The 22,155-nt window shown below is 58.9% G+C and overlaps 1 protein-coding gene across 11 annotated transcripts in view; it reads left to right on the top strand.

The window, feature by feature from the left end:
* The window catches only part of CRTC1 (CREB regulated transcription coactivator 1), a 71,586-nt gene that overhangs the window by 38,432 nt on the left and 10,999 nt on the right, over positions 1–22,155 (top strand). For 6 of the 11 annotated variants that reach the window (XM_045552318.1, XM_045552329.1, XM_045552302.1 and 3 more), the window contains exons 2-11: positions 1,907–2,023; positions 3,079–3,126; positions 4,777–4,914; positions 5,936–5,997; positions 8,093–8,187; positions 10,132–10,217; positions 13,366–13,406; positions 13,821–14,041; positions 18,820–18,944; positions 20,370–20,681. In XM_045552318.1, coding sequence (XP_045408274.1) covers positions 1,907–2,023; positions 3,079–3,126; positions 4,777–4,914; positions 5,936–5,997; positions 8,093–8,187; positions 10,132–10,217; positions 13,366–13,406; positions 13,821–14,041; positions 18,820–18,944; positions 20,370–20,681 — 1,245 coding nt within the window. The remainder of the gene's footprint in view (positions 1–1,906; positions 2,024–3,078; positions 3,127–4,776; positions 4,915–5,935; positions 5,998–8,092; positions 8,188–10,131; positions 10,218–13,365; positions 13,407–13,820; positions 14,042–18,819; positions 18,945–20,369; positions 20,682–22,155) is intronic. The other 5 variants (XM_045552335.1, XM_045552320.1, XM_045552287.1 and 2 more) reach the window with 3 other exon arrangements.

Below are 22,155 nucleotides of genomic sequence, written 5' to 3'. Positions count from 1 at the left end.
TACGACTCACGCTAGGGAGGGGGAACTGAGGCTAGAAGGGGTCACGGCCTCTGGGCCACATGGTCAGTGGGAAGTATATGTAGCACAGGTTCCTGCCACCATGCAGCTTGGACATGAGAAGGCTGGGGACAAAGACCAGTCCTCTCTCTGGGCAAGGTTAACCCTTTCCTGCACAGCTCTTCATGGGATCCCCCAAAGGAAGAGCAGAACCCCCCCATGATGTTCCACTGCAGACTCCGCAAAGCTCGAGCGTTGCTCAGCAAAGTGGCTGGGGTTCATGGGCAGGGGGCATCGAGGAGAGAAAGGCTTGGATAGAGGTCAGGCCTGGGAGCCACAAGCTCCTTTCTCTCCCTAATTCTGTAGATCGTCCCTGAACGCCAGGCTCCCTCTGGCCCAGAGACATAGCCGTGAATAAGGTGGCTTCAGGGAGTTCTTGCCTGACATCCAGTCTCCCAGGAGCTGGCACTTCAGCCCATGTGGAAAGCACGTATTGTATGAGTACTTCCTGTACCACGCATCAAGCGTTTGTACACGCACCCGCTTGTACGACTCACGCTAGGGAGGGGGAACTGAGGCTGGAAGGGGTCACGGCCTCTGGGCCACGTGGTCATTGGGAAGTATACATAGCACAGGTTCCTGCCACCATGCAGCTTGGACGTGAGAAGGGTGTGGAGGAGGTCTGGGGAGCAAAGGCGACCTGTGCCCAGGCTGGGGTGGGACAGGAGCTGTGGGGGCCCCACCCCTGCACCACCTCCCCCTGTCCCACCCCAGGGGCTAACCTGTTTTGCCGGGTGTGACTGCCAGGACGGACAGAGTGGGTGTTCATGGTGTGTGTGTGTCCAGCCACCGAGGGCTGGGGCCTCCCTGCACAGACCCAGGGCCAGACCCGCAGCCCCTCGAGAACGAGTGAGGTTAATGTTACCATCAGCTCCACTGCAGCTTTCAGGAAACAGGTGTTTACCTGGGTGAGGTGCTTGGCCGGGCCGGCAGCCAGTTCCTGGGATTCACTTCCGCCTCCGGTGTCCAGGGCCCCCCAGGAAGCCGGGGCCGGCCAGCTCTCCGTGCGCTGCCAGGAGCTGTTTGTGAGGGAATGCTAGCCGGCCCTGTTGTGTACACAGCATCCGCCCTAGCAACCGCCCCTGCTGGGGCCAGAGTGGATGCCTACCCTCCTTCCCCTCGTGCCCGGCCACCGCCTCACGCTCATGACGGGCGCCATGGACTGGCATCCCCGAGGGCCACAGGTCGTGCCGCCCGAGTCAAGGTCATTTGCCACCATTAGGAGCAAATCAGCCTTGGCCACATGAGGGTTCTGAGGCCAGGTCCCACCTGCTCTGAGGCAGCATCGCTGGTCAGGGAGCCCCGGGCCCCTGGTTCTGAGCCCCTGTCCAAAGACAAGTGACAGCAGGATGCAGTGGGCATGAAGGCACCCTGCTGACCTGGCTCCCAAGAGCAGGATCCCCTAGAACCGGGCTGCTGGGGGGGGGATCACAAGTCCCACACTTTGAACCCCAGCACCGCACTTCTGAGACAGCCCCCTCTGGTTCAGGCCAGCGGAAAGGCCATTTCTCCTGGGTCTGGGCAGTCACTTTGCAGCCTCTGGCAGTGGTAAGAAACGGCTCCCCCAGACTGGTCAGTGAGGGGCTCCTCTGTGCTCATTGCCTAACTGGCGAAGTCAGCTGGCTCCCCATGAGGGTTTCCTCGGCGCACTGCCCTGCCCGGGAGAGCCGCCCCCGGCACCCGGCATTCCTGACTCTGCGGTCCTTGATGAGAGATGCCTTAGTTTCCTTGAGCATCTGAATCACAGGGTCCCTGACGTCCCTGATGTTGTTGGCGCCCTCGTGGCTGGTGCTCTGGAGAGTGTGCGGGGTGCCCCTCCCCCACCGCAGTGGGTCTCTGTCTCTCGCAGCTCCAGCTCCAGAAGTCGCAGTACCTGCAGCTGGGCCCGAGCCGGGGCCAGTACTATGGCGGCTCCCTGCCCAACGTGAACCAGATTGGCAGTGGCACTGTGGACCTGCCCTTCCAGGTGAGCCCCCCACCGCTTCCAGCCACTGCCTCCCTTGAGGGTAGTTTCTCCTGGCCGCCTCCTACCTGGGGCCAGAATCCTGGGTCAGCAGGGGTCACCAGACAACTGTTGGAGCCCCCCCTTACCCCGCCTACTCCTTTTCTGCCCTGGGGACCAGAGGAAGCAGAGTGGCCTGGCCAGGGCTCACTTCCATCCCCCAAGCCTGTCCCCTGTCCTCAGACCCTGAGGCAAGCCCTGGTCTGTCCTCGAGCATTTCAGCAGCCTCTACACCTGTTGGCCGGCTGTGCGGCAGCAGGAACCGCTTGGGGCCGCTGGGACTTGGCTCCGTCCCACCTCACTAATCCGCAAGCCCAGCAATTCTCAGAAGGTGGCCCGGTGGCCTGACCCCACTTGTCTGCAGATGTTTCTTGGCAGAGGCCCACGCAGCGCAGCTCCTGCAGGCTGCATGGCCGCTGCACACGTCCTTATCGTAAATAACGAGAGATAAGGTCCACAGTGGTCCTCCTCCCTGTCCCTGGTCTGCAGGTGGAAATGAGGGTGGGACAGGATGGGGTAGCTGGCTTGTGAGTTGGGCTTGCCCCCAGCACTACGTCTGGGGTGGACAGGTCCCCCCAGTGGTCACACACCTGCCCTGTTGCTGGGAAGTGGTCCTGGACACAGCCACGTCTGCTGACAGGCCAGGTGGAGCTGGGCCCTTCTGCAGGGAGCTCAGTGCCCCACCTGAGTCACCCCCCAGCCCCACCACCACCACCACTGGGACAGGGCAGGAGACCCTAGGCTGGCTCTGGGTGCTCTATCCTGCACACTTGCAGGGTGGTCACTGATTCTGGGTCTCTTTGTTAAAGCCCTTCCTGGGTTGGGTTTTCTCCCCTCCTCCCTGTCTCCCCCATTCCTGTTCCCCCATCCCCTCTTCCATGGGGAGAACATCTCTCTGGGCACCGCTGAGCTCAGCTCAAGGGCACGGCCCCAGGGCGGGGGGCGGGGGTCCCACGCATCCAGCCTTCTGGGCCAGCAAGGCAGGAGCGTCTCAAAGTCTCGGTTCTTTGCATTTTCAGCCCAGCGGATTTCTGGGGGAGGCCCTGGCAGCGGCTCCTGTCTCTCTGGTAAATGAGCCCCCAGGCTGAGGCCACGGCATCCCCGGTGCCAGCCTGTAAGACCCTGACCCCTGTGTGGGCGCTGGGCATCCCTGCCCTCCCCAAGCAGCCACCCTTGTGGCTCCCAGCGGGGTGTCTCGTCTGCCAAACGGAGACGGGTCTGCTCTGCACCCCCAACTTGGGACGTGCGTGTGGTCATGGCAAGAGGCCCCAGGGACTCTTGGGGTCCATCTGGGGCAGATGCCACAGCCGTGCATCCCAGGCTGGGGTCCAACGGAGCACAGTCCAAGCATGTGCCCCAAAACTGCATGGTCCAGCCCTATAAGCACACGCATACATGTGTGTGCGTGTCCTAGACCAGGCCAGCAGCAGGGACCTGGCAAGCCAACGCGTGGCTGGCCCAGCTTCGTTATGCCTCTTACTCTGCTTTAGCTGCCTTGGTTTCCCCTCTGGGCTTTAAGGCATCTCTGGAGGAGATGAAATGGCCCCTGCCTTCCCGAGCCTGTGCCCACAGACAGCGTGATTCCCACCTTTGCTGTCACGGGCCTACGCGTCTCGTGCCTACAGCCTTTTGGGGCAAAAGTGCAGAAAGAACCAAACCAGCAGAGTCCTTGCTGGATCCTGACGGCCTGGGAGTCCCCAGACGCTGGGTGAGCCGTCAGCCCTCAGCTCTGGCCGAAGTGTGTTCTGACAGGTAGGGGAGAACAGCAATTCCAGCCATTGACGATCTTCTGGAAGGGGCGACGTGTTTTAATATCAGAATTGCTTTTTGCCTGGCTGCCCAGAGAAGGCAGATGGGCTCAGGGGCCAGATGGCCAGGCCGGGGACTGGCTGCGTTCAGAACTGGCAAAGGCTGCCCATCCTGCCCTGGTCGGATGGCGGGTGGGCAGCACAAGGCCAGGGCAGGCAGAGAGCAGGCTCCTGGCAGCCCTGAGAGTACATGTCCGGGCAGGGAGCAGGGCCCGGCCTGGGGGCTTGTGCCAGCCCCAGGTGCTGGAAGGAAGCCCCGTCCAGCCGAGCAGCGGGCCAGGGATCCGGAAAGTGCCTGTACTTGGCCCTGGTGATGCCGGGATGAGGCAGCTGGGGAGAGGTGTGGGGGCCGTGTCTCAATCAAGAGCAGCCCTGGGCTCAGCTAGGAAGCCCCCTGGGAGCTAGTGCTTGGCCAGGTGGGCCCCACAACAGTCCTGGGCTGGAAGCCCCTGGGCCGTCTCTTGGCAGGCCCCTCCAGGGATGACGTAGGTGGGGCTAGGAGGCCAGCCAGGCCCGGAGAGAGAGGGCGGAGGCTTGTCTGCACCTGGTGAGGCTGGGGAGAAGGGCTGCTTGGCCGGCTGCACCCCTGACACCCTGGCCGGCACTGGGCCCGAGCTTGTGCCGCTCTGCCTGGCCTGTGCATGCCGGCCACACTGCACGCCTCTGCTGCCCTGGCTCCCAGGCCCCCCAGCTCGCATCCCCCCCACCCCTGAGGGCTTGGAGGGCCACAGAGCTGGGGCTGAAGGAGGAAGCCCATCCAGGCTATGGAGTGGTGGCCAGAGGTGCTCTGGAGTGGGGACCCTGAGATCAGATCCCGGGGGTAGAGCTGGGGTAAATCTCGGGCCACAGCTGGTAACCCTTGTGCGGGTTTCTCTCTCTTTATTTCCATCTCCTCCTGCCCACCCCCAGACACCCTTCCAGTCTTCGGGTCTGGACACTAGCCGGACTACCCGGCACCACGGGCTGGTGGACAGAGTGTACCGGGAGCGTGGCCGGCTCGGCTCCCCGCACCGCCGGCCCCTATCTGTGGACAAACACGGACGGCAGATATCCTTTTTCTCGAAGCGTGAGGGTGGTGGTCGTGGGACAGGCAACTGCAGGACTCTGAGTTCACACAGCAGGCTCTGATGGAGCTGGCCGCTGCTGGCTCTGGGGACAGAATCAGGGCAGCACCGAGAGAGAGGCTTGATCTCAGGGTAATCCAGGGGGGCTTTCTGGAGGAGGTGGTGCTGCAAGCTGAGGAGCCTTTGGCCAGGCTTGGGAGCTAAGGAGCCATAGGGAGCAACTCCTGAGGCAGGAGTTGAGGAAGGTGCCACCAGACCACAGAGGACTCAGGGATCTGGCTGGGCAGTAGGGCCAGGAGGGCTGTGAGTTGATGGATCCCTCCTGAGCACCATGTGGTGGCAGTTCAGCCCAGGCAGCAGGTCTGAGCAGGACTCGGATCTGAGGGAGGCTCTGTCTCTACAAGACATGCATAAAATTTGCCTCCCCACCTCGCTGAAGCAGAGATTGGCCAGAGTCCCCTGCCCCCAGCCCCACTCCTTGGGGTTCGGCCAGCTGGGCCCCATCGCCAGAGTCTGCGCCTCGGGCTGCTCCTGGGACCCTGGCTCTCCAGAACAGAGAAACCTGTTCCTCTCCGGTTCTCATTTCCACGGGCTGGGGGAGCGCAACCAGCTGGGCCCAGACTGAGCCCTCGGGCCCCGGGAGCTGCCCCGAATTAAGAGTCAAGACCAGGATCAGCTGAACTCAGACTCTGCGTGGCCCCTGTGGGCCCCGGTTTCACAGCCCAGGCCCCCCTTGGAAGGGGTGCAGCCTGCACGTGCGCTCGTGGAGGAGAGTGCTGAGTGCTAGGTGGATGGGGCCGTACCCCCGAGGAGCCCCTGGAACAGGGGCTGCTCACAGCCAGCAGGGAAGGCCGGCAGGAAATATCCCTCACCCTACTGGCCCCATCATGGGCTCCCAGCAGCCTGGCCAGTCGGGATGGCCAGAGGTTCCTGCCCTGTGGCAGAGAACGGTTGGTGCAGGTGGAGTCTGGGCCGAGAGCACTGTCCCCTTAACTCCCGCTCACGCTGACAGCTGCCCCTACGGCACTGTGTACCTCTCACCGCCCGCGGACACCAGCTGGAGAAGGTCAGTGGCCAGGGCCGCCCCCACACTCCCCCAGCCTCCTGTTAGAAACGAAACCAAACTTTCATAGTGGTTATGTGCAGAAAACCAGTGTGCATTTGCTTTAAAAATGACAAAACTAAGAAGCATCCAGAAGTTTCTAGACATAAGTTCTCTCCCTGCAACACTGAAGTTATTGCAGCTTTTGGGAGTCTTCCAGCACCCCCTATTTATGACTTTTTTTTATTTTTTATTTTTATTTATTTGTTTATTTATTTTTCGAGACAGAGTCTCACTCTGTTGCCCGGGCTAGAGTGAGTGCCGTGGCGTCAGCCTAGCTCACAGCAACCTCAAACTCCTGGGCTTAAGCGATCCTACTGCCTCAGCCTCCCGAGTAGCTGGGACTACAGGCATGCGCCACCATGCCCGGCTAATTTTTTCTATATATACTTTAAGTTGTCCAGATAATTTTTATTTCTATTTTTAGTAGAGACGGGGTCTCACTCAGGCTGGTCTCGAACTCCTGACCTTGAGCGATCCACCCGCCTCGGCCTCCCAGAGGGCTAGGATTACAGGCATGAGCCACCGCGCCCGGCCTATGACTTTTTTTTTAAAACAAAATTGGGAGTAACGTTGGATATTCAGCATTGTGGCTTTTTCATTTAATGCTGTGTGCAAGCAGTTTCCCACATTGCTCAGCGCCACTGAAATGTGATTAAGAATTTCATGTCTACATTAGAAGATTAGGAAAATACATAAATGTACCTAGAAGAGAAAGAAATCACCCATCGTGCCATCATTTAGAAAGGTCTAGAATATCAATGACAGTATAGTTAATATAAATACCTACAGCCATACAAGTGATGGTTGCACAACAGTGTGAAAGTACTTAATGCCACAGAACGGTGTGCTTAAGAGTGGTTAAAAGGGTACGTTTTGTGTAGTGTGCATTTTACTGCAATAAATATATTTATGTGTAGCTGATTGCAATAAGCAAAGAACAAAAAGTAAGCGAGTTGTTCAAAACACACACATATATATACAATAACCTAGTTAAATCCCCACCAAACATGTATCATAGGTCAGGCCTTGTTCCCACCATCCCATCCAGTAACAGAATAACATGTATGGAACTCTATGGAGTAGGTGCTGTTTTCATCTCCATTTTAGACATAGGGAAATTGAGCACAGAGAGGTCAGAACACTTGCTCAGGGACACACAGCAGCTGGTGGACGATCTTGGCCAGCTCCTCACTGCTTGACGCGTGGACCCGGGGTCTGAGACTCCATTGGCCTGGTCTGTTATAAGTTTTCTGCTTGGACCAAGTTTCCTCCAAGTCGCTCTCAGTGACTGGGACGTCCCCATCAGGTGCACGTGGCCCTTACCTTCCTGCTTGAATTGCCAGCAATTCAACACATTTTGCTGGGCAGCCAACGGCCATTCTGGGGACCCTCCCTTGAAACACTCGCAGCCAGGAGCAGAGTGGGTCACCTTGTCCTTTGTAGTTATCCATTGCCAGAAGCAGTGCCCCCAGGGCAGAGGCTGTCCTGGCTCCTGGTAGCTTTTGGGCTGGTTGAAGCAAGACCTCGTCCCTCAGGGCAGTTTCCCAACTTGGGGGCTCCCCCCAGAGCCTGCATTCCTTCTAGGGCCTTCTCTAAGCCTTCCCTTCCCACCTGTCACTGAGCATCCTGGAGGACAGAGTGGCCCGTTTATGTTTGTCACAAGGAGGGGACCCAGTGACAGGCTAGGGGCTCGTACTCCCAAAGCTGGGCACCGGCGGGGCTCCGTCTCAGGGGTTTCAGCAGGAGGGCACCATCCTTTCTTTAAAGCAGAGCAGCTCTCAGAGGGGCGGGGACCAGCAGGGGCTGGCTAGGAACCAGGGGACATCTCTGCTACTGCTGTCCGTTTTCACCAGGCTTGGCAGTTGAAAACCTGTCACTCTGGTGGTTCTTTTCAGAATGACATCCTTAGGGCTTTGCTCAGGTGCAGCAGCTTACAGAAGTGAGCCACAGCTGCCACCATGGCCATCAGGCCTGTCCCAGACTGGGTGGGATCAGGATTACACTTTCATTTCCCTGGGGCCAAGGCTGTCCTTCACTGTCTCTCTCCTCCCCCCAGGACCAATTCTGACTCCGCCCTGCACCAGAGCACAATGACGCCCGCCCAGCCAGAGTCCTTTACGGGTGGGTCCCACGACGCACATCAGAAAAGAGGTATAGACAGAGGACTTGGGCATCTCTGCTGGGGTCAGGCAAGTCCAGTGGGTGGTCCTTGTGCTTCAGGAGGTCACAAGCTCATGGGTGGGCAGACCTTCGAGGGAAGACTCAGACTGTGCTTTGGGGTAAGGGAAGGGGCTCAGGGAAACTTTCAAAGGTGGCACTACTTGAGTTGCGTTTTGAAGAGTGCATAGGAGTTTTCTAGGCAGAGAAAGCAACCCCCGCAAACGCACCTTGGCTTCCGTTCTGAATTCAGGGCATGGCTACAAAGTCTGGGGGATTATTTCAAATGTAGCGGGCAGCAAGCCCATGCAAAAGGGACAATCATCAGCTCATGACAGAGCAGTCTAGGAGTAGACCCTCAACTTCAGGTGCAGCTCCACCCGGGGCTTCATACTGGACTGTATACTGGCTTTGCTGCTCAGAGCCCTCCTCATCTACGGCCCCTGGCCTGTCCCGGCTGCCGTGAGTAAGAAAGAGGCCGTGTCTTCCCAGACTGCCCAGATCATCCTCTCTAACCAAGCTGTGCTCACACCCCTGTGGCTGGGGCAGATCTGTGCACGGGCCTCGCCCCACTTTGGAGCCCACTGTGGAGGCAGCATCCTGGGTATGTGCTGTCTTAAGAACTGTGACGGTGCCATCCAGAGAAGGGAGCGCACGTGCTGTGAGGCCAACCCCAGGAAACCCGGCTCGGCCTGACCCCGCCCAAGATGGTGACGCCAGAGACTCGCATGTGGTTCAGGCCTGGATGCCGTCACAAGTCGCCCTGTGGGGGTGTGAATGTACAGGAGAGAGTCTCTGGTAGAAGAATTGTTAGCCAGAGTGAACTTCACCCCTGGGATTCCAGCTCAGCAGGCAGCAAAGGCAAGATGCAGAAGGGAATGTCTCCATAATGAAAAGGAAGCTTCTAGAACACCCAGGGGTGATGAGGACCGACACAGTGCCTGGAGCTTCCCTGCTGTTCCCAACATGGGGGTGCTGTTGTGAGGCTTTGCCTCCCCTGATAGGTCCCCCACAAACACAGGGCTTTGGGGGGTAGACGCAAGGACGTCACTATCCCCCGGGACACTGTAACCATGGAAGGATCCTTGCTGGTCAGAATCTGGGTGGCCTTGGAGGGGAGTGTTGGGGGGAGGGGACATATCACCTGTCCCTACTCTCCTAGGAGAGCCCAAGGCAGTGAAAAGAAAAAGGAGTTGGCCCACCTTCATTATAGCTCTTTCCGTTGCAAATGAAAAAAACAAAACCTCCAGCAGAAATAAAGAAAATGGGAAAATGTTTAATCTTACCTTGACTGAAAGGTCCAAGAAGAGAAGCCTTCAAGCACCGCTGGTTCCAGGGCCTCAAATGATGCCCTTCCATCCTGTCCCTCAGAGCTTCCTTACCCTTCTTTCTTGCTCTGGGGCTGGCCAGCATCGCGGCTGACTCATGGGGCCGCTGCTACCACAGTGGATCTATCCAGCCTCGGTTAGCAGTGAGTGACAAGCTCTGAACCCCTGTGCTCAGTGCAGGTGGTCTAAGAAGGGCCCAGCCACTGGATGGTGCCAACAGCCCAGAAGAGAAAACAGATATCCACTCCGTGGTGGGTGTAGAGCAGGCACCGCGGGTCACACAGGGCCTGGTGGCCATTCATGGGAGAGATTCTCGGCTCTGAGGCCCAAGTTGGTTCTGTGGGAGTCAGGATCCTCTTGTCCTTGGGCTCCAGAGATTTTGTTTTTCTTTCTCTTTACATCACAGATTCTCTGACTTATTTGAATTTTGTTTTTTTTTAATAAAACACTTTTTGTAGCTTTAGTACAATCCCCGGCAAAAGTTACTGTTAGGACAATTCTGGTCTTACCACAGTCATGACCATGTGTCAGGGAAGTGACCTCTTGGTGCCACCATGCGGCTGCAAAGAGATTTCTTCTCTGATTCTCCTCCCCCCACCCCTTGCCCCAGTCTTACTGTTAACAGTCCCAGGAATGGAAGAGACCACATCGGAAGCAGACAAAAACCTTTCCAAGCAAGCGTGGGACACCAAGAAGGTAAGAGCCTATGGGCTTTCAAAAGCACTTTTTTCTTCTTTTTCTTCTTGAGCACAGCCGGGGCAAAGATAACAAAATGGCATGTTGGGGCCGGGCGAGGTGGCTCATGCCTGTAATCCCAGCACTCTGGGAGGCCCAGGCAGGAGGATCACTTGAGCTCAGGAGTTCAAGACCAGCCTGAGCAAGAGTGAGAGCCTGTCTCTACTAAATAGAAAAAATTAGCCTGGCATGGTGGTGCGCACCTGTAGTCCCAGCTACTCGGGAGATTGAGGCAGGAGGATCGCTGGAGCCCAGGAGTTGGAGGTTGCAGTGAGCTAGGCTGACGGCATAGCACTGTAGCCTGTGCAACAGAGCAATACTCTGTCTCAAAAAGAAATTAAAAAATTAAAAAAAATATGGCATGTTGGGGTGACTTCACCTTCCCAAGGAGTGAACCTCACTCAGATCTGCCTATGCCCAAATTCAGATCCCTTAGGTCTGTTTAACGCTAGTAGGCCTGTAAAACTGACAAAAACCACACGAAAACCCATTGCTGGTCAAGTTGAGGTGAAAGGATCAACAGTACAAATTGCTCATCCCCTCTGGGAAAGCAATAGACTAAGCTGCATCAAAAACCTTTCAAAAAAGCATTCGCTCTGGAAATCTCATTCCTCAGGAATTCGATTGTAGGAATGAGGAAACAGCGATTTATTCAAAAGTGTTTAGTATTTATCCAGAGCTTTTGAAGTAAACTAGAAACAACATGAACCTTCCAGAGTAGGGGATTTGTTGAGGAAATTATCCTCAGTCCTTTGTTGAGATGGGATTTTGAAGAAATTCTAAAGGCACGAGAGGAACTCACAATGCTGCTCTTATGTGAAAAGAGTAGGATAAAGATATTTGGGAAAGGCATAAAATATGCAGATATTCGTCCACAGGGTACCTGTAGGTGGACCCAGCTAAGAGGAGCCACGTGAGGGCCATCTGTCCTCTCTTGTGTGGGCCGTGGGCAGTGCTATTGGCTTTTTATCCCTGTCTGTGTGTTTCAGTTTGGCACAAGGAGTGCCTGTGACTTTCATACTCAAAAGAGGGGAAAAGCTTTAAAAAAGAATTCTGAGGCTGGGTGTGGTGGGTCATGCCTGTAGTCCTAGCACTTTGGGAGGCCAAGGTAGGAGAATCACTTGAGACCAGCTGGGGCAATGTAGCAAGACCCCGTTTCTACAAAAAATTAAAAAATTTGCCAGGCACAGTGGTGTGTGCTTGTAGCCCAGCTACTCTGGGTGGGGGGAGCTGAAGCAGGGGGATTGCTTGAGCCCAGGAGTTCGAGTCCAGCCTGGGCAACATGGCAACACCTTGGCTCATTAAAACAAAAAAAAAAAAGAAAAGAAAAGAAAAGGAAAGGAATTCTAACAACCCAAACAAAATTGGAAAAACAAACATCTAGCAGCAGAGAGGTGGGTAAGTAGGTCATAGTCCATTTGCATGGCCAGATATACCATGCTTCCACTAAAGGAAAGAAAGGTGACAAGTCTCCACGTGGAGGGAGACATACCCCTGGTGGGAGGGAGGGCGGTAGGTGAATTTTTAACACTGTTCAGAAATCTATTAATATCTCCGCAAGGCCTGCGGAGTGCTTTTCAAAGCACTCTTTCAAAGTCATGGCCAACACGCTGCAGAAATCCGGTAATGAAGCAAATGTTTACTCTGAGAATTAGAAACCTCTGGCCAAGTAGAAACCCGTTCCACCGGCATTCCCTGCAGAGGCTTAAAGCCCACTGGTCGCACGCCACCTCCCCCCCCCACGGGGCTGGCTGGGCACTTCCCCCATGGGGTGTGCACTTGGAGCAGCCCTGCCCTCTGCCAGTAGGTTTGCCTTTCTCATCTGATAATCCCCGAAGAACTCCTCCAGAAGTGTCTGCCCAAGGGCCTAGGTGGTGGAAACGTGACACACGCAGAGCCCTCCGTCAATAGACGGGACTCTGTCTGGTCATGCCTGCCTCGATCAGAAGGTTCCCTCCTTTGTCTCTGAACAAGACTTGTGGGGGCCCCTGTCTGGAGCCGACAGTCCCCCGTCTTGGCTGGTGCAAGTGTCCTTGACGCACAGGGAGGATAGCGGGGTCTTGCTGCCAAGGTTCCCCTGGACACCCATCCCCATGGCCGGTGCACAGGGCAGCTGGGGCCCTGCCCATGGGTGGAGGGGGCTCAGAGGCAACCCGCTACCCCCGAGACCCCAGCCCACAGCTGGACCCTGCCCTGCCTGAGAAGGCCTCGGAGGCGCATTGCAGCCTTGTTAGTGGGAGGAACAGCCTTCCTTGGTTCAGGACTCAGGGCTTCTGTGGGCCACACGGCAGGAGGTGCCCATCGTGGGTGCCTGCCACATACCGTGTCTTCCAAAAGTGTCTCCCAGACAAGTTATGAAACTGATGTCACAGTAGGGGCTTCACAAGCCCTGGTCAGTGGGTGGTGAGTTACTGCCTGCAGAGTAGAGGGACATCTTAGGACTCTCAAGGAACACGTGGAGAAGCCCGTGGTCCTGGGTGGGAGTCACACCTCTGGGTTGTTGCTAGAAGGCTGGTCAGCCCTGAGGCAGGGTCGGTGGCCTCTGAGCTGTGCTTAGGGCATCTAGTCCAGGCTTCCTTGGGCTTCCCTGACTTGGTGTCCTGCTTTGCCTTGGACTTGGGGCCCAACCCACTGCCCTGAGACTGGTGGCTGCTCCTGGCCCATAAGCAGGAATGGGGTGGGGGTGGGGGCGGCTACAGGGGTGCTTAGTCTCGGACACTGGCTTTCCAGGGGCCCCTGTGCCACAGCCCTGGGGGTGTGTAAGGAGCTGAAGACCACATTCTTCCCGGACACCTGCTCTGACAGGGGACTGTCACCCCTTGGCTGTGCCCACCCCCCCAGGTGGGCAGAGTGGAGTTGGGCCGTCTCCCCACCGAGGACAAGAGCTGCGGGAGGGGACCATCTCTGCTTAAGTCTTGGCTGTGCCCCTGGGCATGTCTAGGACATGCCTGTCCACCCTGTGGGGCCACCTGTTCTTCACTTTCCTGACACCCACCAAGCTCGGGTCTCGTTGAGCATCTCTTGGCCTCGTGGGAGGACCAGACGTGCCACAGGGAGGTGTGGTGCGCACAAGGAGGCCCCCCTCAGCCTCTCCTGTCTTCTTTTTCAGACGGGGTCCAGGCCCAAGTCCTGTGAGGTCCCCGGAATCAAGTAAGTCTTGGCAGGGCCCGTCCTGCACACCCTCGGCGCTGCTACCCCCCCTGCCCCCCCACCCCCGCTCCGGGGCTGTCCTTCTGCCCTGTTGAGGCTGCAGGTCCTGGCAAGAGGTGGCCACCCAGCAAGCCCCACCGCAGGGGACACTCTGCCCCCCACACACAGAGCTCCCCGCAGGCCCATCCCTTTAGACACGCCCTGTCCCCAGCACAGGGCGGTCCCTGCCCCCGCCTGGGAATAGGCTGCTCTCTAAGGTCCCATTCCAGGTGCTGCATGGTGGGACATTATTGAGGGGTGTCATTTTGCACCCCCTAATTTTCTGCCCCAGCCGCCTCTTGCCACCACCACAGCTCCCGGGGAGGCCCGGCTGCCGTGTCCTGAGCTCACCTCCCGCCTCTGGCCTTTCCATAGCATCTTCCCATCCGTGGACCAGGAAAACACTACAGCCCTGATCCCCGCCACTCACAACACGGGGGGCTCCCTGCCCGACCTGACCAACATCCACTTCCCCTCCCCGCTGCCCACCCCACTGGACCCCGAGGAGCCCACCTTCCCTGCGCTGAGCAGCTCCGGCAGCACCGGCAACCTCGCGGCCACCCTCACGCACCTGGGCATCGGCGGCACCGGCCAAGGTGAGGCCTGGGACGCGGCTGGGCTCCTGCGTTTGCACACCGAGCCCATCAGCTGGTGAAGATGACACATGCATTTGGATGATAACTTAGTGACAAGTTAGCAGAGTCATGTCCCAAATGCCAGGCATCCCAAGGGGTGGGGAGGCTGAGAGACCCTCTGTGAGGGGCTTGGAGTTTCTAGGCTGACCCGATGGGGAAAGGCGTCCCAGGCGGAGGGCACGGCCTGGGCACAGGCCCCAGGTGGAGAGCACATGGTGCCCCAGGGATCGGACTGCGGTTTTAAGAGTGTAGGGCAATGCCTAGGGCTTCAGAGAGAGGCTGGGGAGCCCAAGAGGGGAGCCCTGCGGGGTTTAGCCCAGCCAGGGTGGGCCAGGCCTTCCCTCTGCCCCTCCTCACTCCTAGCCCCTGACAGGGCGGGACCAGCTTCCCCCACCCCACATCTGACTGTGTGGCCTACTTGTGGCACTGCAGCCCTGCCCCTCCCCAGCGCCATGCTCATGCCTCCCTCCGCCACATCCGCAGGGACCTCGCGTGGGCCCCTGGCCCATCCATTAGCTCCCAGCACTGATAACCCTGCCCCTCCCAGAGACCCTCCTGTAGTGGCCCCCACTGGCTGCAGAGGTGTCCCCCTTAATCCTCCTTTCCTCTCCCCACCCCAACCCATCGTCCTCATGTCCTGCTGGTCCCACTGTCAGGACCTGGCTCAACCCAGACCCTCTTCTGGGCCCCCGGCCTCTCCTTCACCAGAATAGCCATCAACTCATGGCCTTTCTGTGCTCTGAACCTTGTGCATTCCCGCCCCCTCCAGCGCCCTCTCAGTGAAAGCTGAAGACCCCAGGGCCCAGGAAGTACATCATGGTTCACCCTCTGTCTTCTGAGTGTGAGTCCCGGCCCTGCCCCCAACCCCAGGACCTTTGCACGTGCTGTCCCAGCCCCACAGTTCTCCTCCATGGGCAGGGCTGCTCTCTCATTTGCCCCACTTCCTTCCCATGAGGCCATCCTGGCCCCTGGCCTTGCACTGTGTCACTTTTCTGCACTCCTTGCCCTCTCTTGTTTGTGTGCGGTGTGTGGGATTGCATCTGGGGGCAGCAGGCATCTGGCTTCCGAGGAGGAGAGATCCGGTGGCGTCAGCCAGCCCCAGGTGGTGGCACAGGCAGAGGGGCCAGGGAGGGGGTACGTCAAGTGGTGGGAGCAACCCAGGCCACCTGGACATGCACTCTGTCCTGTCCCATAGCCATAGAACAGACCAGCACCGGCCCCCAGCCCATCCTGTTTCCACCCTAGGCTTGGCAGGCAGCGCTGGTGAGGGTTTTCCACGGGACAGCAGTCACGTGCATAAGTTCGTATTTGGCAAAGTCCCTCTGATCACCCTGGGGAGAAGGGGCTGTGTCTGGAGCAGGACAGGACCCCAGCATGGTGCTTTGCAGGAAGACTTCAGGGTGGAACTGGCTGGCCTGGGGGCCGGGTTGATGCAGGCAGTGGGGAGAGTGGTGCATCCGGAGTTGCTCTGGCTTTGATGCCTTTGGGGCTGGGGCCAGGTTAGGGGCGTGGAGGATGGTGCCAGTGTTCTGGCTTTTAGACCAGGGCATGGAGACCAGAATGGAGGAGGGAGCCAGCCCTGGCCTGAGCACATCGAGGCTGTGTTCTGTCTCCTGTACCCTGATCCTGTGCCCTTGGGGCTCAGCCACCCAGGCAGAGAACACCAGGGAAGGCCCAGAAAACACAGTGGGTGGATTGAGAGGACCCCACGCACCCCGAGAGCCAGACAGGCGGCATCCCCACATGCCTGTGCGGAGGGAGTGGGCCTGAGGGCAGCTCGGAGGCTGCAGGTACCCCCTGCTCTGGGGCCAGGCAAGCCACTGTTTCCCAGCCCAGTTTCCCGCCTCACATCTCCCCTTGGCCTCCAAGGCACCCCTCCTCCCCCAGAGCGTCCTTGGCAGCCCCCCAGCGCCCGCCCAGGAGCCACGCACCTCCAGCCTGCACCCAGTCTAAACAAGCCCAGGGAAACACACAACACATGTGAAAACCATAGCCGGTGGTGGCCAGTGCGGGGCCCGCTAATTTCTGACATGTGTTGGTTGTTTGTGAACCTGCCGCCCCAACAGCTCGCCTGGCAAGGGCTTCACTTTCCAGGCGCCTTTTAAATCAAGCAGAGCCGCTGGGGCATGTGAAGGCTACACCCCCACCCCCCAGTCTGCCTGCTAGTCAGACTGCGAGCCCCTCAGGGAGGAAGACAGAGGACTTTGCTGCCTGGGAGAGAAAGCGTCCCCACCCAAGCCCTCCACCCGGCTCCTTGCACGTTTGCCCAGGCCATGTCCCTGACTGCTGGCCAGAGCACGGGAGGAGGGCAGGCCCTGGGTCCTCCTGCCTGGCACAGCTCTGAGGCCGGCCGGGCGGGCCCCTGCCACCTGGCCCACCCGGCCCGCCCGCCCCTGGCAGCGCTCCCTGCCCGCCCCAGACTTCCCATCCAGCTGGCTCCACGCCTGTTGCCAAAGGTGACCAGTTTGCCAAAAGAAATTCAATAGCAAGGCACCCATCCGCCCTCCTGGGCCAACTGGCCTGTCTAGGGGTGGCCGCGAGCTCACTTTGCAGCCCAGCAGAGGATTAAAACCTCCCTTGTATTCAGGGTAGAGACTGTCAGCCCAAGGGCCAAATCCAGCCCAGGGGTGTGTTTCGTGTGGCCCACAGCTGCGCATCTGTGATACAGTCACGTGCCGCCCAATAACGTTTCAGCCAACCATGGACCTTGTATACAAGGATAATCCCATCAGATCATAATACCACATTTTTATTGTACTTTTGTATGTTTCGATACACAGATACTCACCCTTGTGTCACAGTTGCCTGCAGCGTTCAGCACAGTAACGCTATGCAGGCCGCAGCCTCAGAGCAGGGGCTGTTCTGTGCAGCCTCGGTGTGCGTGGCAGGCTCTGCCGTCTAGGTCTGTGTGAGCGTACTCTGTGACATTTGCACAGTGACAGGCTCACCTGACGATGCCTTTCTCATAACACATCCGCTTCGTTAAGTGACGCGTGACTGCACTGTGAGTCCACATTTACACATCGGGAGAGTCCACATTTACACATGGGGAGAGTGAGGGGCAGCTTTCTGGCTACTGTCGGAGAATCAGAAGGCCCAGTGGCAGTGGGTCGATGTCCCACAGCAGTAGGTGGGCCAAGAGCATCCCTGTTTGCCGCAGGCCCCACCCACCCCCATTGCCCCACGTCCACACCCTCCTGGCACTTGCCTCTGCCACTTATCAGGCCCCGACATCTGCTTCTCACCTGGGCATCTTGCGTCCCTTGACCTGCTGGGCACATGCAGCAGTGGACATTCCAGAGAAGAAAGGGGAGCGGCCCAGGGGCCCGACTGTGTGTGTGCTCCAAGTGGGCATCTCCCAGACTCCTGCCTAGGCCTCTGGATGCTTCCGTTGACATTGCTGATTCTAACGCCCAGGGTCTGCACAGACACTAGCACTTGAGCCCTGCCCCAGGAGCATTCAACGGTGCCAGGCCCCCCCTCACAGCACTCCGCCCAGCGGAGCCGCCAGGGCATCCAAAAGGAAGTGCTGGCATGACCAAGCTCGCCCCGTGAGCAGCTGCCCTGGGCACAGACAAGGTGGCTCGTCCCGTAGGCCGTGCACCCGCCGTCCCATCTGCTGGAACAAGGTTAATTTGGTGCCCTCGGCAGCATGGGCCCAGATCTCCTGCGGTGAGTCAGGTGGCTTCACCCAGCCGTGACTATGGGCCAGACTCCTTCAGAGCCTGCTCATGACCTCACCAGGGCCTCACATTGAACCTGGGAGGACGGCTATTATCTGCATCTTGCCAACCAGGAAACTGAGTCTCAGGGGTAGACTGGGGTCAAGTCAGGCCCCTGGGGCTCCCCCTACCATCTGGGGGCCTGTTGCCTCCCTGGCATGGTGCCCTAGGGTAACCGGCAGGCCCCAACGGCTGCCACAGTGAACTCAGCCTCACCCAGCTCCTTCACTACAGTGGAATCCCGCGATTCCTGCTCCAGCAGGAATGAGTACATTGGACTCGGGAAGGGAGGGGAAAGATGGCTGGGGAAGGGTTTGTAGTTCAGGCAGCCCCGCAGGGGCAGCGCTCCAGCATGGGGAGTACACAGGGTAGGGGGAGGGGGACATGGATGTGGGACATGGGCCAAGAGGGGCGGTTACAGGAGTGGACATGTTCATCGAAGGGGGCAAGGAGAGCTGTGAGGCAGGAGAGGAAACTGCGGTGCTGGGCAGGACCTACCTGCTGGAAGCTAATTGCAGCCCACGCCAGTTTAAGCAAAGGGGGTTGATGTTTCCTGAAAGCAGAAAGTGCCGGTGTGGCTGGATGGGGCTCCGGTGCTGCCTCTGCTCTCAGGTCTTCAGCCAGCTCCTGCCCTGTGGTCACAGGGTGCTCCCCACAGCTTCAGACAGCCCTTTTTGGAATTCCATCCAAAGTCCCCAGGCAGGCTCTGATTGGACACCCTGGTCACGTGCCCATCTGGGGGCCAGTCATGCTCCAGAATGGGGGGCGGGGTCTGTGGGACACTCGCCTCCTGGAGAGCTGGTGGGGCCAGTGGGAAGGAACAGGAGAACAGAGACCGAGCTGGGCTGTGGGACCCCAGGGTCAGGAACTGGGGCCTCGGAGGGGCCATCCCAAGGTTGGCATTGGGGTCGTGCTCCCTGGCTTCTGTCTGAACAGTCGAGCTGTTCCAGGTGGTGTGGGGGCCCTTCCTTGCTGAGCTCGTCTCATAACCACCTCCCTTTCCACCTTCCTCTCCAGGGATGAGCACGCCCGGCTCTTCTCCGCAGCACCGCCCATCCGGCGTCAGCCCCCTGTCCCTGAGCACAGAGGCGAGGCGGCAGCAGACGTCACCCACCCTGTCCCCACTGTCACCCATCACTCAGGTTCGAGGGCGAAGTGGGGGCACGTGGATGGGGAAGGTGGGGGCCTGGCTCTGCCTCTCTGGGGGGCCTCCTGCTCCTTCCAGGAGGCCATGGAATCTTGAAAATGCTGTCAGTGCTTTTAATTCTTATTATAAAATTCTCAAATACCCAATCACTAGTAGACCCGGTGGCCTTTGTCTCGTTCTGGGTGTGACTGGGCATTCTTCATCGTGCCTCTTTCTCTTCTTTAGGGTCTAGTTGAAATCTTCCATAATAAAATGTTTAGAGAGTTTAGCTTTTATTTTTTCAAGTTGCCATATTTGCTTCATTGACTTTTTGTTGGTAGTTTGTTTGTGTCTAGGAACCTGGCCATCTCATCTTGGTTGTTCAGCTTGCTGGCGTGCAGTTGTTAGTAGTATTCTTTTATAATCTTTTTTTTGTACTCCTAAGAGAGAGTCTTTGCTCTGTTGCCCCCGGCTAGAGTACAGTGGCCCAATCATAGCTCACTGCAACCTCCAACTCCTGGGCTCAAGCGATCCTCCCTCCTTGGCCTCCCAAGGTGCCAGGATTACAGGCGTGAGCCACCATGCCAGGCTATGTGATTGTTTTTGACAGAACCGCAATGGCATTGTCCACCAACAATGACATTAACAGTGATTCCTCCAGACCTTCCATGCCTGGCGTGGACCTGGTTTCCCCCAGTGCCTCACGCCCCGTTGTCTCTGACTGCCTGTAAGGCTGTCCTGTGTCGTGATCTGGACAGAGCTGTGGGCTCTCTGTCCGCGAGCTAGCCTGTGTCTATCTGTGATTGCTGCCCCATCTGAAAACCTTTTCACTCATAAACTTCCCCCTGCTTCTTAGAGGCCAGATGTCCCACTAAGTGTTTCTGTGCCGTAGCTCCTGGGCACAGCCAGCCTCAGAGCACGGGGACCCCCAGCTGCCCCAGCGACCGTTGGCTTTATGGCCCCCTGGCTGTGAGTTTCCACACAGACTCGCTTGTTTACTTTTCCTCTTGCCAACTCCGAGGGGGTCCTAGGCCAGCCCTCACTGAGTGACCATGCTGGTGTCAACGTCAGCCTTGTCCTCTCCAGCGTCCCCAGAGTAGGCAAAGGGGTTCCTCCCCCTGTAGGACCCCAGAGGAGTAAGGGGCTGGCCACCAACTGAGCTACCCGAGTGTGACCGTCCTTGTGCCTGCCCTGCAGCAGCTGGGACTGCCTGAGCCTCGCGGTGTGCACCGAAGATGATGAGTCTTGTCAGGAAGGCTGGGCTGGATGCCCAAGCCCCGTCCAGCCCCTGCCCGCCCTCGCTAGGCCACAGCTTCCTCATGGTGGGGCACACCCAGCCCAGGGGCTGGACCTCACAGGGTCTGTCCAGCACACTGTGACTGAGCGCACCGGCCGTGCGGGAGCCTGGCCCAACTCCTGCCTGATGCCCCTCTTCCCCCAGGCCGTGGCCATGGACGCCCTGTCTCTGGAGCAGCAGCTGCCCTACGCCTTCTTCACCCAGGCGGGCTCCCCGCAGCCACCGCCACAGCCCCAGCCCCCGCCGCCACCACCGCCGCCGCCGCCTGCATCCCAGCAGCCACCGCCACCCCCGCAGGCACCCGTCCAGCTCCCCCCAGGCGGCCCCCTGTTGCCGAGCGCTAGCCTGACGCGGGGGCCACAGCCACCCCCACTTGCGGTCACGGTACCGTCCTCTCTCCCCCAGTCCCCCTCAGAGAATCCAGGCCAGCCGTCGATGGGGATCGATATCGCCTCGGTAAGCCCAGGATGGGGTCCCAGGGGCCTGGCTGGGGGGCTCCAGGAGCAGGACGACGGCTGGGGCCCCTGTTGCATGTTGGGCAGCCATGTTGAAGCCGAGGGGCTGGGGTCAGGACCGAGGCAGACACTTCCCCAGAGCGGGGACTCCACAGGAGTTACCACTTGGAATCCTTCAGCTAAGATTGTCACCCGTTGTACAGATGGGAAAACTGAGGCAAAAGCGAGTCGACTGGCCCCAGACTCCCCCCAAGGTGGGCCACGCAGTGTCCGGCTGCTAAGCACACACTCTTGGTCACTGTGGCCCCTTCCTGAAGCCAGGCTTCCTGGGAGCCAGATGAGATTTCCCAGGGCCCAGGGAGCAGACTTCAGAAGCCAGGGAGACCCACTCCAACTCAGAGGGGAAGGAAGGACTAAGCCAGCCCCTGTGAGACCTCAGACTCACGTGTGAGGCACCCGGGTGCAGGCAGGGCCAGAAGGCTGCAGCTCAGCCCGTGGGACCCCCCCGCCCAGGGCTAGGCTCAGTAATAGGCACTGGGTTTGCACCCCTGTACCCACAAACCTTCCTGCCTGTCCAGACTTTCATCCTGGCTGCTCCAGTCAGGGCGGGACGGGTGGGTCACAGCTAGATTTGGCCACATCCACAAGCACGGCGAGTTCTCCCATGCAGCCCCCAGCTGCCAGCCCCCGGCTAATTGCATCGAAACATCATGCACTCTGCAAAGAGCAGGCCCCCTGAGTGGGGTGGGGCGGACAGGTGGCCCTATAGGTAGAGACCCACATTCCCAAGCTGCTCTGAGCCCTTGGAGGGCACCCAGCCAGGGCTCTCCCAGGCAAGAAAGCAGCCAGGCAGGTGCCAGGGGAACCTCTGAAGATAGGGCCTTGCTTTGGAGCCGGGTGGTCTCAGGAGACATAAGGTGTCCAGGCTTGGTGCAGAGGTGGCCCCTCCCAGGGCTGCTGGGTCAGGTGTCCACACCCAGCACCGCCCCCACCAGAGAACAGGTTCCTCACAGACTCACCAGGTGAGGGCAGTCTCCCTGGTCACTCTCCCTTCCAACTCTGGGAAGGCCTGAGCTGGTCATCCCCAGGTGACCACGCTGGCACCTGCACCACCATCCCCCTGCTGAGCAAGCCTAACCACCTTCCACCCTGCCTCTGCCCCGCCTGGGCTCAGCCCCCCAAACTATTTAGGGCCACTGAGGAAATGGGGAGATGGGGCAGTCATGGGGCCTGGGCCAGCTGGCCAGGCCTCCTTGACCAGCAGGCTCAGAAAGGTTGGGCAGCTAGTTGGCAGGCACACAGCAGGGCTGGGCCAGGGCCACAGTATGGTCTGGCTCCAGGTCTCAGCCTGGCCTGGCCCTGCGTCTGAGGGGTGGGTCACCACAGTGAGAAGCCAGGCCTGCTGTCCTGCGAGCGGGTTGAGGCAGCTGCCCCTCGAAGGTCTTTCAGGGCATCACTCAGGCGGGCTGCCAGAC

Source organism: Lemur catta, chromosome 1 (genome assembly GCF_020740605.2).
Source record: "Lemur catta isolate mLemCat1 chromosome 1, mLemCat1.pri, whole genome shotgun sequence".
Classification (NCBI taxonomy): Eukaryota; Metazoa; Chordata; class Mammalia; order Primates; family Lemuridae; genus Lemur; species Lemur catta.
The sequence above is the reverse complement of the archived record's forward strand: the minus strand, read 5'-3'. Positions and strand labels throughout refer to the sequence as shown.